The 12,064-nt window shown below is 60.2% G+C and overlaps 1 protein-coding gene across 2 annotated transcripts in view; it reads right to left on the bottom strand.

Annotated features, from left to right (window-relative positions):
• Window positions 1–685: 685 nt before the first annotated feature.
• The window catches only part of EPHA8 (EPH receptor A8), a 31,579-nt gene continuing 20,200 nt past the window's right edge, over window positions 686–12,064 (bottom strand). Inside the window, exons 5-17 of one of the 2 annotated variants that reach the window (XM_047790716.1) lie at window positions 10,067–10,402; window positions 7,317–7,441; window positions 7,079–7,241; window positions 5,796–5,889; window positions 5,098–5,165; window positions 4,146–4,310; window positions 3,753–3,938; window positions 3,386–3,447; window positions 2,605–2,814; window positions 1,674–1,823; window positions 1,397–1,587; window positions 945–1,118; window positions 686–800 (exon numbers count right to left, since the gene is read on the bottom strand). In XM_047790716.1, coding sequence (XP_047646672.1) covers window positions 686–800; window positions 945–1,118; window positions 1,397–1,587; window positions 1,674–1,823; window positions 2,605–2,814; window positions 3,386–3,447; window positions 3,753–3,938; window positions 4,146–4,310; window positions 5,098–5,165; window positions 5,796–5,889; window positions 7,079–7,241; window positions 7,317–7,441; window positions 10,067–10,402 — 2,039 coding nt within the window. Of the gene's footprint in view, window positions 801–940; window positions 1,119–1,396; window positions 1,588–1,673; window positions 1,824–2,604; window positions 2,815–3,385; window positions 3,448–3,752; window positions 3,939–4,145; window positions 4,311–5,097; window positions 5,166–5,795; window positions 5,890–7,078; window positions 7,242–7,316; window positions 7,442–10,066; window positions 10,403–12,064 lie in introns of those variants that run through there. The other variant, XM_047790717.1, reaches the window with a different exon arrangement.

Here is a 12,064-nt window from a genome sequence, read left to right as displayed (position 1 = left end):
GAGATAGCGCCGGGGGTGGGCTCACCCGGGCGGAGACGAGGGTGGGCCTGGTGCTGGTGCGGTCTGGAAGTAGCCCCTGGATCCAGCCTCCAGGCATGGGGGAGGGGGGCCTCTCCCCAGTCCCCGTGGGTGCTGGCACCTAGGTCCCCATTCGATGGGCAGTGTCACACCACGTTCCCTCTCACACATCCTCACGCTTGTGACACACATCCTCATTCATGACATGCCATCCCAGTCACACGTATGTGCCCCAGCCCTAACGAATAAGCACACATACCGCGGTAACTTGCGCACATCCATGCTAGGATCTGACAGGTGGGGATACACACACACACACACGTGTTCACAAGGGCTCCCTTGACCTCACGAGGACACACCCCTACAGCATGTAAGTGCAGGTACACACACACACACGCACACGGAAGCAGGTGGGCGACATCTCTGCTGGCCTCAGTGGCATCGAGGCCTCAGCCTCTGGGAAAGAGAAGGCCCTCTGCTCTGGGGGCAGGTGTCCCCGCCGTGCTGGCACCAGAGGTCCCTCCCCAGGTGGCCTGACCCTGGATAACTCCAGGTCTTGCAGCAGTGTCCTTGGCCTCCCTGGCACCCGCAAGGAGGGACAGAGGCCCAGGCGGCCAACCCTGCAAGTCTTCTGATGGCCGGCATGGCTGAGGTTGGCTCAGTTTGGTCAGAGGTGCCGGCGGGGCCCCTGGGTGCTGGTCAGCTGGGCCCTCATGGTCTGGATGCTGCCCAGGATCTTCTTCTGGTGGCCCATGAGGGTGATGCCCAGGGCACGCACGTCCCTGTGAAGGAAGGCTATGCTGATCTGGGAGGCTGGGAGACATGGAGACGGGGACACACCCACCCCTGGAGCTGCTCTCTGCAGCTGCTCTGCCTCTGGCCCCTGCCCTCTCCCCTCACCCTGTCCCCAGGGGCCCACCACTTACTGGGCATTCATACGTAGCACCATGCCCAGCGAGGAGTAGCCCCCAGCAGCGAAGTGGTCGCGGTAGCGGCCCATGCGGATGGAGTCCAGCCAGTCCCCCACGGTGAGGCCCCCGCCGCCACCTCCACCCCCACGGAGGTCGAAGCAGCTCCGGGCAAAGGCTGGGGGTGGGCACCTAAGGCACAGGGGCCCTTGGTAAGTGGCCTACCAGGGGACCCTGGCGCTAGCCACCTTCAGCCTCCATCCAGGCTTGGCAATGAATGGGCAAGGGGTCTGAGGGGTTAGGCCCCAGGCTTGGAAGGAAAGGGCTGGACAGCGGTCAGGGGCCCAGGCTGGGCCTGGCCCAAGGGTCAAGGCAGAACCATCCCAAGGCCAGAACTAAGTCTGGGCCTTGTCTAGGGCAAGCTGGGAAGGCAGCTGGGCTTGGGTGGTGCTGGAGTGGACACCAGGCACCTGTTGACGGTGGCCGTGGCCCTGAGACTCTCAGGGCTGCGGATCAGTGCATCCAGGACGCTGACGATCTGGGAGAAGCGAGGCCGCTGTGCCCGGTCCTTGTGCCAGCAGTCGAGCATGAGCTGGTGCAGGGCGTGGGGGCAGCCCATGGGTGCGGGCAGGCGGTACCCCTCCTCCACGGAGCTGATGACCTGGGCAGGGGGAACAGGGCGCTGGGCTGGAGCGGTCCCTGCCCCCGGCCCCAGCCGCCTCTGCCCAGCCGAGGTCTGACACTCACATCACGGTTCGTCATGTTCCAGTAGGGCCTCTCCCCGTAGGCCAGCACCTCCCACATGACCACCCCGAAACTCCACACGTCGCTGGCCGAGGAGAAGGTCCGGAAGGCGATGGCCTCGGGCGCGGTCCAGCGGATCGGGATCTTCCCTCCCTGTGACGGACACAGTGTTGAGTGGGGCTCCCCAGCCCGTCGGGAAGCTGAGCTCAGGGGTCTGGGCTGCGAAACTTGCAGGCTGGCTGGGGAGACACGGCCTCCCCCTTCCGAGAGCACCTGTTCTGATGGGGGAGCCCTCCTGCAGGCACAGCTGTTGTGGAGACTGAACAAAAGACAGGGGGTGGAGGGCCTGGCACGCAATAGATGCTCAGTAGGTACTGATGCCTGAACAAGGAATGGAGCTGAGAGAATGCAGCCTAGTAGTTTTCCAATTCTCCCCTCCGCCCCTTTTTTGTTCACAAAATCCTTTCCCAAGTGCAACATCATTTGGAGGCTCATTGGGTGAGGTCCTCAGGGAAGTTCTGCTTGGGGCAGGGTGGGGCCCTCTGTCTTTAAGGCAGCCTCAAAGGCCCTGTAGTGAAGCCCAAATCCCCATGGAACACATCTTTGAAAATGCTGGGTTTTGGCCAAACTTTAGAGATAGATGTGGCGTGGGTGGATGTGTGATTCAGAGGGATGCCAACTCTTCCCAAACCTCCCGGGGAGGAGGTGACAGCGGGGACCAGCCTTGGTGTCTCTCCCAGCCAAGTGACCGAGCAAAGGCGGGAAAGTGTGACCCCATTTTCCAGAGGAGCAAACTGAGGTGCAGAGAAGAGGCAGGACTCGCCCCAGCTCGAAGGCCATCCTGAAATTTCCAACTTCTCTAAGGACACAAGGGGGGACCCCCATCTCCAGGCCTGCAGGAAAGCGGGGGGTGGGGGGTGGGGTGGCTGCGCACCGTGGTGGTGTAGGCGGCGTCGGGGTCGTCCTCCAGCACCCGCGACAGCCCGAAGTCAGACACCTTGCAGACCAGGTTGCCGTTGACCAGGACGTTGCGGGCAGCCAGGTCGCGGTGGACGTAGCCCAGGTCCGAGAGGTAGCGCATGCCTGCGCCCACTCCTCTGAGCATGCCCACCAGCTGCATGATGGTGAACTGCCCGTCGTGAGTCTGCAGAGGGACGTGGCCTGGGCTTCAGGAAGGCGCTCTGCAGTTTACAAAGTGCCTCACTGCTTAGGAAGCATGTTACCGGTTAAGGTTTGTCCTCACGTCTCCTTTACACTCACAGCAACCCTGAGAGGCAGGCGGGGCAGCGGTGCCTGGTCATCCATTTTGCAGAAGGAGCAATGGAAGCCCAGAGAGGTCTGGCCCTGTGCTAAGAGTGCCCAGCAAACAAAGGCAGGGCAAAGGCTGGGAATCAAGTGATTTCCAGCCCCCGCCCCCATGCCTCCCAGCTGGGAGGGGCCCCAGACCCCCACAGGGACACCCCTCTGTGTGCAGGGCCAGGCATCAGGACTCAACACAGCAGAGGGACCTTGACGTGATGGGGACTGAAAGGCAGTGTGATGGGCTGGCCCTTAGGATGCTCCCTATACCTGGTCCCCCTCTTCTGCAGGTCTGTTGGGGCCAAGAACTGGGGGGAGGGTGTCTGGAGGCCTTGCCTTATCTCCCAGCACCCAGCCTGATTGTTCCTCCCCTGGCCCAGCTGGAAGGCAGGGGTGGGGGGCGGGGGCGCACGCACCCTCAGAAAGGCATCGAGAGATCCATTCTCCATGTACTCGGTCACGATCATTGCCAGGCGGCCTGGGGAGGGCAGTGGGGAAGAGGTGGCTTTTGGTGGGGGGATCAGGGCTGCCGATCAGTGACCCCAGGCACATGCCCCACCCTGCTGATGGACTGCCCCAAACTGGGCCGGCACCGGGCGCCCCCAGGGAGCGTGGGGTTCCCACTGGGGTTCTGGGCTCTGGGCCCCCTTCCCTGCCAAGTCAACTGGGGACCTGAGCCAGTGGGGGGATGGGGCAGAGCAGGGTGGTCTGGGGATGGACCTAGAGCCCTGACCCAAGCAGGAGGGGCCCTGCAGGGTGGAGCTGCTCTCGCCTGGCACCTACCACGGGTGACGACACCTTCCAGGCGGATGATGTTGGGGTGATCAAACTGACCCATGATGGACGCCTCACTCAGAAAGTCCCGCCGCTGTCTCTCTGTGTAGCCAGCTTTGAGGGCCTTGATGGCCACGGGCACATCCCGCTGCCCCGGCACCCGCAGCCGCCCGTAGCAGACCTCACCGGACTCCCCTGTGGACCCCAAGGAGGGTGGGCTGGGGGTGGGCAGTGGGGCTTTCCTCCCCTCACCCCGGACTCTGCACTCTCCAGCCTCACACACCCATGTGTCTGGTCCCGCACCTTGGTCCGGGCACCTTGGCTCCCCTCCCCCCCGCCCTGGGTGCCCCTCCCCCAGGCACCCCCTGTGCTGTCCCCACACCCACAACCCTTGAGTCTCACCGGAGCCGATGATCTTCTCGATGTGGATCCTGGAGGCTTCGATCTCTCGGGTGGAACCTCGGCCTGCCCGGCCCGGCTCCTCGTAGGTGTGAGGCTCCGCATAGAACTGGGGCTCTGGGATCTTCCCTGGAGGGCGGTGCAGGGGCAGGAAGACAGGTGGGGGAGCTGGGGGCCGGGAGAGAAGGGCCATCACAGGGGTCCCTGAGGACCTTCTCTCCCAGCATTCTCTTGGCCTTGGACAGGTCTGGGGTGGCATGGGGAGTGTCTCTGGGAATCGCAGGATGTGGTGGCAAAGAGTAGGTGCCCAATAAATGCTTGCCAAGTGAAGACAGGCTCTCAGTGGAGTAGCTCTGAGGTCTCTGGGGGACTCTGGGGTCCAGGGAGTTCTGAGCATGTCTGTCATTTTCTGGGGTCACTGTTAGGGTCCTTAAGGTCTTTCTAAATATTCTAGAGTAAGGATTGAATGGTTTCATCAGAGTGCCAACTTAGACGGATGCAAAGTGATTCTCTAGAAGACTGTCAGGATTCTCAGGCTGCATTAGACTCCATGATTGATTCTACTGTGGGCAAAGGAATAGGGTGTTGAACCAGACATCCCCATATTTGCTGTTTTCCGGGGTCTCTGTAGGGTCCCGAAAACGTTCTCTATAGTAGGGGCTCTTGTCCAAGAGTATGTGACCCCACCCGCAAACTGTATGTGAAATCGTGTGTGAGCACAAGAATCTGCATTTCCCTGGGGAATGGGTCTTTAGCAGCCTCTGCACACTCAAGAAAGGGGCACAGCCCCACGCCTCTGCGGTCTCAGGGCCCTGTAACACCCTACTGTCTAGCTCTGGGGCTAAGTCTCTTCTACAGGCACCTTTCCCCTTCTCACCTGTGCCACCCCCAGACCAGCGCTGGTCCCCACTGGCCCTCCTCTTTTGCCTCCAGACCCCCGGGGCCCCGCGCTCACCCTGCCCGTTCTGATAGTGCATCTTCTCCTCGTCCGAGTGTTGGAAGGCCTTGCTGTAGCCGCAGTGCCTGTGGAGGGTGGACCGTCCTTAGCTTCAGCCCCGACCCTGCTCAGGGATATGTCTAAACACCTCCCTTCTACCCATCCCCCGTTTCAGGCCAGCTCTTGCCACCCCAGCCCCTGCTCCTGCCTGGCGGGAGGTGGGGGGAGTCCCGGCTCCAGGCTCTCAATCCAGGAGAACTGTGACATCCTTGACATTTACAAACACTGTACCATCAGCTCTCACAGCAAAGTCAATGCCATTCCTGGCCCCATTTTACACAAAAGCACCCCTGGGGGAGGGTTGGAAGACAAGGCTTCAGACACCATCTCCACTGTGTGACCCTGGCAAGCCCCTCCCCTTCCCCGGGCTTCGGTTTCTCCGTCTATGGCTGATCCTTCCGATGTTCACCGAGTGGGATCCTAAGCCCACAGCATCGCTCCTCGGAGTGGAGAGGGGGAGGAGAGAGTGACCAAGAAGCACGGTCTTTGGCAAGAGAAAAGTGTTCCAAGGGAAAAAAGAAAAGAAGAACAGGTGTATCTGTAGGTGAGTCCAGCCCTAGGCACAGAGGTCACTGGCTTGGCGAGACTGGGGACAGGCAGGAGACACCACGCTCCAGAGGAAGGGCTTGGGGCAGCTGGGGGCTGGGACCACCCACCTCTTCTTGCAGATGAGAAGGAGTAGAAGCACCACCAGCCCAGTGATGAGTGTCAGGCAGATCCAGACGATGGTCCGGGTGTCGTAACGGGGCCCTGCGGGGGGAAACCAGTGAGCCAGCCCAGCGTCAGGGCACAGGCCAGGCCCTCCTCTGCTCCCACCGTCCCCTCTACAAGCTGCCCCTTTGAGCCCCTGCTTCCCAACCTGGTGCCACCACTTCCTGGGACGCTGTGTCCTGGGAAGAGTCACTAGACTTCTCTGAGCCTCAGTTTTCTCACCTGTAATATGAGCCCCCAAAAAATGCCTGTCCCGCCTGTTTCTGTAACAGTGACAAAGCTCAGGATGCTGAGAGCTGCACATTCCAGTCATGAAGCCACAGCCCTTCCAGGGAGATCCCAGGAATGACTGCTCGATTTCAGCTCAGAAAACTAAAGCCCGGAGAACTCAGGGAACTTCCTCAAGGACACAGAGTAAATGAGTAAATGGGATGGAGCAGGGCAGGATTCCTATCCCAGCGTGGTATCAGAGCTAAGGGCACTTGAGACACAAAAGCGCCAAGGGGGTGCCAGGTTGAGGAAGATCGTCACCTTGGCCTTGAACCCTTCTAGCCCAGCACCGCCCCCTGGGGCGTGCCGAGTTTAGAAGACTCCAATTGGCCAGAGATGGGGGCAGGGGGTTCCCGAGCTTGAATGTGCCTCAGAACGCCCTGAGGGTTTGATCAAATTGAAGTTTCTGGGTCCCCAGTCCCAGGATTTCTGATTCAGAAAGTCTGGGGTGGAGCCTGAGAATTGGTATTTCCGACAGCTTCCAGGGGCTGTAGCTGCTGCTGGTCCCATGCGACCACTGTGTGTGTGAACCACTGTTCTGGAGGCTGGTGGCAGGATGACATTGAGGCAGGGGCACAGAATCTGTCCCCAAACCGAACAGGTTCCAGCCTGGCTCTGCTGAGTAACCTTGGGGAGTTCGCTTGACGGCTCTGACTCTCGTTTTCCTTGCCTGTAAAATGGGGATGTGGATGATGTCAACTCATGAGAGGGTCTCAGGGACGATGATAAGGTTGTCCTGCTAGCAAAGGCACCGTGAGGCCTGAAGTCCCCGATGCTCAGGAAAAGCCAGCAGATGATGATGGACTGTTATGAGCTCTGTCGCCTGGAGCCAGTACCTCTCCTTCCCTGAGCCTCACCCCTAAGGAGGCCAAGTGAGCCCATGCACCAGCTCAGCATGCACCTGCTGCCTTTCTCGGACCACCATGGCCCTGGCCCCGGCCCCGCTCCCCGCACTCACGGGGTTTCCCGGTCTCCACCTCCATGGCCTGGCTGAAGCGGCCGCAGCCTGCCGAGGTGCGGGCTCGGACCTGGAACACGTAGCGGGTGCCCGGCTTGAGGCCCGAGACGGTGGCCCTGGTGGTGACAGCCTTGAGGGTGGAGTAACTCTGCATCTCTTTGTCCTGCCCAGGGGAGGGGTGGTCAACCACAGGTCCTCTGGCCTGCGTCCCGCCCCCTTTCTCCTTCCCCGCGGGTACCTTCTCGTAGTACTTGATCTCGTACTCCAGGATGATGCCATTGGGCTGCTCGGGCTCCTGCCACAGCAGCGAGACGCTGGTCTGGCCCGCCCGCTCCTGGCGGATCACCACCACCTGGGATGGGGCTGGGGGGCGGGGGGCCTCGGTCAGAGCGGATGGGTGACGATGGGGACAGGCCTCTGTCCGCCCCTTCCCCAGGCCCCTCCCAGGGATCCTGGCTTGGGCCCTGCTCACCTTGCTAACTGTCCTGCCGCCGCCCCAGGAGGGCCAGTCCCCTCTGCTCCTCCTGGTGCCTCAGTGGTCGCTGTCCTGGTTGGTTACCCGGGGTCAACCCAGCCTGGCTCCCATCTGGGATGCTGGGGTTGGCCTGACCCAGACGAGGCCTGACCACCCCAACCGCCTCTGCTTCCTCCTCCTCTCTGGCCAAGCCCGTCCACTGGAAGCATGCTGGACCCCGGCCAGCCCCATCGAGCAGCCGCTCTAGTCCACCCTGGGGCCCCGAACCCTCATGCCTCTGTCTCCATAGCGCCCATGCCCTGCCCAGGGCCCGGGGTGGAGCAGGTTCTGGGGAGCGTGAGAGGAGGGGGAAAAAGGAGAGGGGCGGGGAAGAGTCAAGGGAACCAGCACCCTCACTGCCTGGGTTTGGAGGCTGTGCCTGAAGCAGCTCTGGGTCCTCAGAGAAGGCACATAAGCTGAGCCCGCAGCCCATTTGAGCCCAGGTGTTCTTGCTGTCATACCAGGTCACTCTGTCGCCCCTGCACTCATTCCCTCATCCAAGCCATTCCTTCCCTCCCTCCTGGGGTCAGAGCATTTAGCCCTGGGGTGAGTCTGCTGGGAAGTGACAGGTACAGACCCAGCCCCGGCCAAGCGGAGGGGACTGTCCTTAGAGCTGCAACGCCATTCTCCCTGCCCCTTCCAGCCTGCAGGCCTCCACCTTCCCCTCTGCTCACCCGAGTTCCGACTCTGTCCCACACCTCCTGTGTCCTCCACCTGTCCCCCGGGGCCAGTTTTGGCTTCATAAGTGGACATCCTGTCTCCCTGGGACACCGAGGAGCTCCAGGAGGCAGGGACTGCACATAGTAGATGCCCAATAAAGTGGACATGAAAAATGAAGAGGCAGGGTTCAGTGGCCGGAAGGGTGGTGGGCTCACAAGATGCCATTATTTTTTTATTTATTTTTTTTCCTTTTTCAGGCCACACACATGGCACATGGAAGTTCCCAAGCTAGGAGTTGATGTTCTTTTTCTTTTTTCTTTTCTTTTTTTTTTTGCTATTTCTTTGGGCCGCTCCCACAGCATATGGAGGTTCCCGGGCTAGGGGTCAAATTGGAGCTGTATCCACCGGCCTATGCCAGAGCCACAGCAACGCGGGATCCGAGCCGCGTCTGCAACCTACACCACAGCTCACGGCAACGCCGGATCGTTAACCCACTGAGCAAGGGCAGGGACCGAACCTGCAACCTCATGGTTCCTAGTCGGATTCGTTAACCACTGCGCCACGACGGGAACTCCCCAAGCTAGGAGTTGAATCAGAGCTGCAGCCGCCAGCCTACACCACAGCCACAGCAACATAGGATATGAGCCACATCTGTGACCTACACTGCAGCGCATGGCCATGCCAGATCCTTAACCCAATGAACAAGACCAGGGATTGAACTCCCATCCTCATGGATACTAGTCAGGTTCTTAACCTGCTGAGCCACAATGGGAACTCAGAGATGCTGCTCTTTTTAATGACGGAGCCCACTGAGTTGTATGAATGCGGCCAGCTCTCTCCTCTCCGGGCCACCCCGTCAGCCCAGCCAGCCACCTGCCTCGGCTGCCCCAGAGACACATGAGCAGAGCTGTGCCACAGGCACCAAGCAGAGTGCCTCGCCTCTCACGGGTGTTCCACAGACGCCAATGGAATGAGGCTCTTTTGAGAGGATGAAGTCCTGGCCTCAGGAACGGGGTACCCTGGACTCAGGGTTGGGAAGCCTGCTTCACTTGGGAGTGAGACACATCTAGGTTCGAATCCTGACTCTGCCACTTCTATGGGGTGCCCCTGGGCGGCTGTGTGCCTCAGTTGCCTCCTCCATGACCCAATGGGAGTGGAGTTGCTGGGCCAGGCCTGTGTGGTGTTGAACGGAGACGGGGTGAGCAGCCACAAGGCCCGTGCCAGGGCGGGGGACCTGTAAAGGTGGGAGCTGCCCCTGTGGGCTCCTGGGTCAGGTTCCACTTGACAGGTAGGAGCTACCAGAATTTGGAAAGAAAGGGGCTATATTTAGCCCAACTGGCTAGAAACAGAGAGATAAATGGCTATTGTCCAAACCAGTGCGACCAAATCCATCCCAAGGGCAGCAGTGGCAGCTGTTCTGGAAATGGTAATCGGACTGATTTTATTTTTTAATGACGTTTATCGAGCATGTATCATGGACCAGGTGCTGGGCTAAAGCACGTTCATTTCCTTCATTTAAGCCTCATGACAGTAACTGAACAGGTATTGTTATTCCTGCTGCACCAGGGAGGAAACAGAGGCCAAGAGGGAAAGTTCCAGAACCCAGGCCTAGGACAGTCATGCTAGCCTGTGCTTTTTGGATTCCTGCCACCTACAGGACGTGTTCTACATCTCCAACGGCGAGACGAGCCTGTAGCTTGGAGTCCTGGTGAGGAGGGCAGGGCCCCTGTCCAAATGCCATAGCAAGTCTGGGGGCGCTCTGACGCGGTGGGGGTTGGGGGGTGGGAAAACTGGGGACCGGCGTCTCCGCCTACCTGCCTGGTTCGTGGTGATGTTGACGACAGCGGCCCTGCGGGGCTCGGGGCTCAGGTCAGACACGCCGTTGACGGCCTCGATCCAGAAGGAGTAGTTCATATGGGCCAGCAGATTGGCCACCAGCAGGCTGGCCTGCACCAGGCTGGTCTGCTGGGGCACGAAGCGGGTGCTGCTCCCACATGTCTCACAGTGGCCCAGGGCCCAGGGGCAGCGGCGGCACACAGCATTGTAGGTGATGTCACTGCGGCCACCCCGGTCTAGTGGAGGGGCCCACTCCAGGGTCACCGATGTCCCGTTTACACTGGAGATGAGATTCACCGGAGCTGAGGGGGGCCCTGGGGAACAGAGAATGACAGGTGGGCATGGAGGGTATTTATTTGGGCCCCTCGGGGAAAGGGCTGTAGTTCCCCCATGATATTTGGGGATTCCTTAAGGATAAGGGCACAGCTTCCATCCTCTGGAAGGTCCCCGAGGGCAGAGGCAGTGCTTCTACCATCAGACTGGGAAGGGTCTGGGCACACAAGCCATCTCCCCTCTTTCCAGGCAGGACCGCAAGGATCCTGGGGTTTATGCTTCACACAATTTTCACCTAGAGCAGGGTAGAGACTGCACAGTCCTGGGGGGCAGCCTGGGTGTGAGACCCCCAGTCTTCTGCATCCCACACTCCACTCCTTAAACCCGGCTGGATGTAGCTTGAATGACACTAAACACTTCGGGGGGTCGGCGGGGGAGTGGAGCCCCGTGTGCCAAGCCGCCCCACCCCACAGGATGGGAGCACAAGGATGATGGAGGGAGGGGTGGGGGAGAGAGGGGTGGGGCTGGGGTAGGATTCTGGGGGTGGGGATTTAAACCAGGAAGGCATGGGGAGAGTAGAGACCCAGAGGCTCAGAATTCCAACTCTCAGAATCCCAAACAAGGAATCTCAGATCTTAAGAGAAGTGTAGAATCTCAGAATCATCCAGAACCTGAGAACCTGCAGGGTGTGGAATATTAAAAGCCTAGTCATTCAGTCTTAAGCTTCCTGGAACTGGAGAGCGCTGGACTGTGGATTTGCATAGAAACCAGAGTCTAGTCAGCTGAGTGCAGGTGTCCCCGACCTGGGGCTGGGCCCGCCTGGCCTTCAGAGCCCAGAGCAGTCACCATGCCCCTCAGCCTTTCTGCCCCAGCAGGTCCCACATGGGGCAAAAGCGCAGGCCTGAGCAGAACACTGGAGGGTGTGTGTGCGTGCGTGTGTGTGTGTGAAATGTGTATGTGTGTGATGGTTGTGTGGGTATAGCATGTGAATACACCTGGGCCCTCACTGGCCCTGCGCAGAGAGCCTGGGGCTGGGGGGTGATGGAAGTTGGGGGAGGCCACGATGGAGACCAGGTTGGGGTAAATACCTGGGCAAAATTGGCCAGCACCACGTGAAGGACCCCTCCCCCCCGGTAAGAGCCCAGCCCTGGCAAACGGGGTGGGCTGAGCTGGCTGCAGCCCCTCCCTGGCCCAGAAGGGACTGAGAGGCCCCTCTCCCAGGGGAGAGGAGACCATGGAGGAGCCACATCAGCAGGGCGCCAAGACAATCACACAGCCCTGCAGGCGCGGGCCAGCCCCTCGCAGCCCCCCTGGGGTCCAGGGCACGTGGGCCACCACGCCCTCTCCAGGCACACACCTCCCTTGCCGGGCCAGGTGTGCACACGCTGAGCTCACAAGGCAAGCTTGTTCAAGTTCCCCTCGGACTTAGGAGTCCACTATGGGTACCCAGATGTGCACACACGTGTGCATGAACCCTTGTAGGAACACTTTACACACGTGGGCACCAGCATGCCAACACTCACCCTGTGCAGGCATCTTTGGTAGGACCAGCTACCGACACAGACACACACAGTCAGGATGGCTGGAGGGCTCACAGGCACACACAGAATCAGATGCACAGCTGCCACACACACTCCACATACACAATCATGCCCACATCCACACACGCTAAAGCAGCTCCCAGAATTCAGTAGCTCCTACCA

Source organism: Phacochoerus africanus, chromosome 8 (assembly GCF_016906955.1).
Source record: "Phacochoerus africanus isolate WHEZ1 chromosome 8, ROS_Pafr_v1, whole genome shotgun sequence".
Classification (NCBI taxonomy): domain Eukaryota; kingdom Metazoa; phylum Chordata; class Mammalia; order Artiodactyla; family Suidae; genus Phacochoerus; species Phacochoerus africanus.
This window is presented reverse-complemented; position numbering and strand designations above follow the sequence as displayed.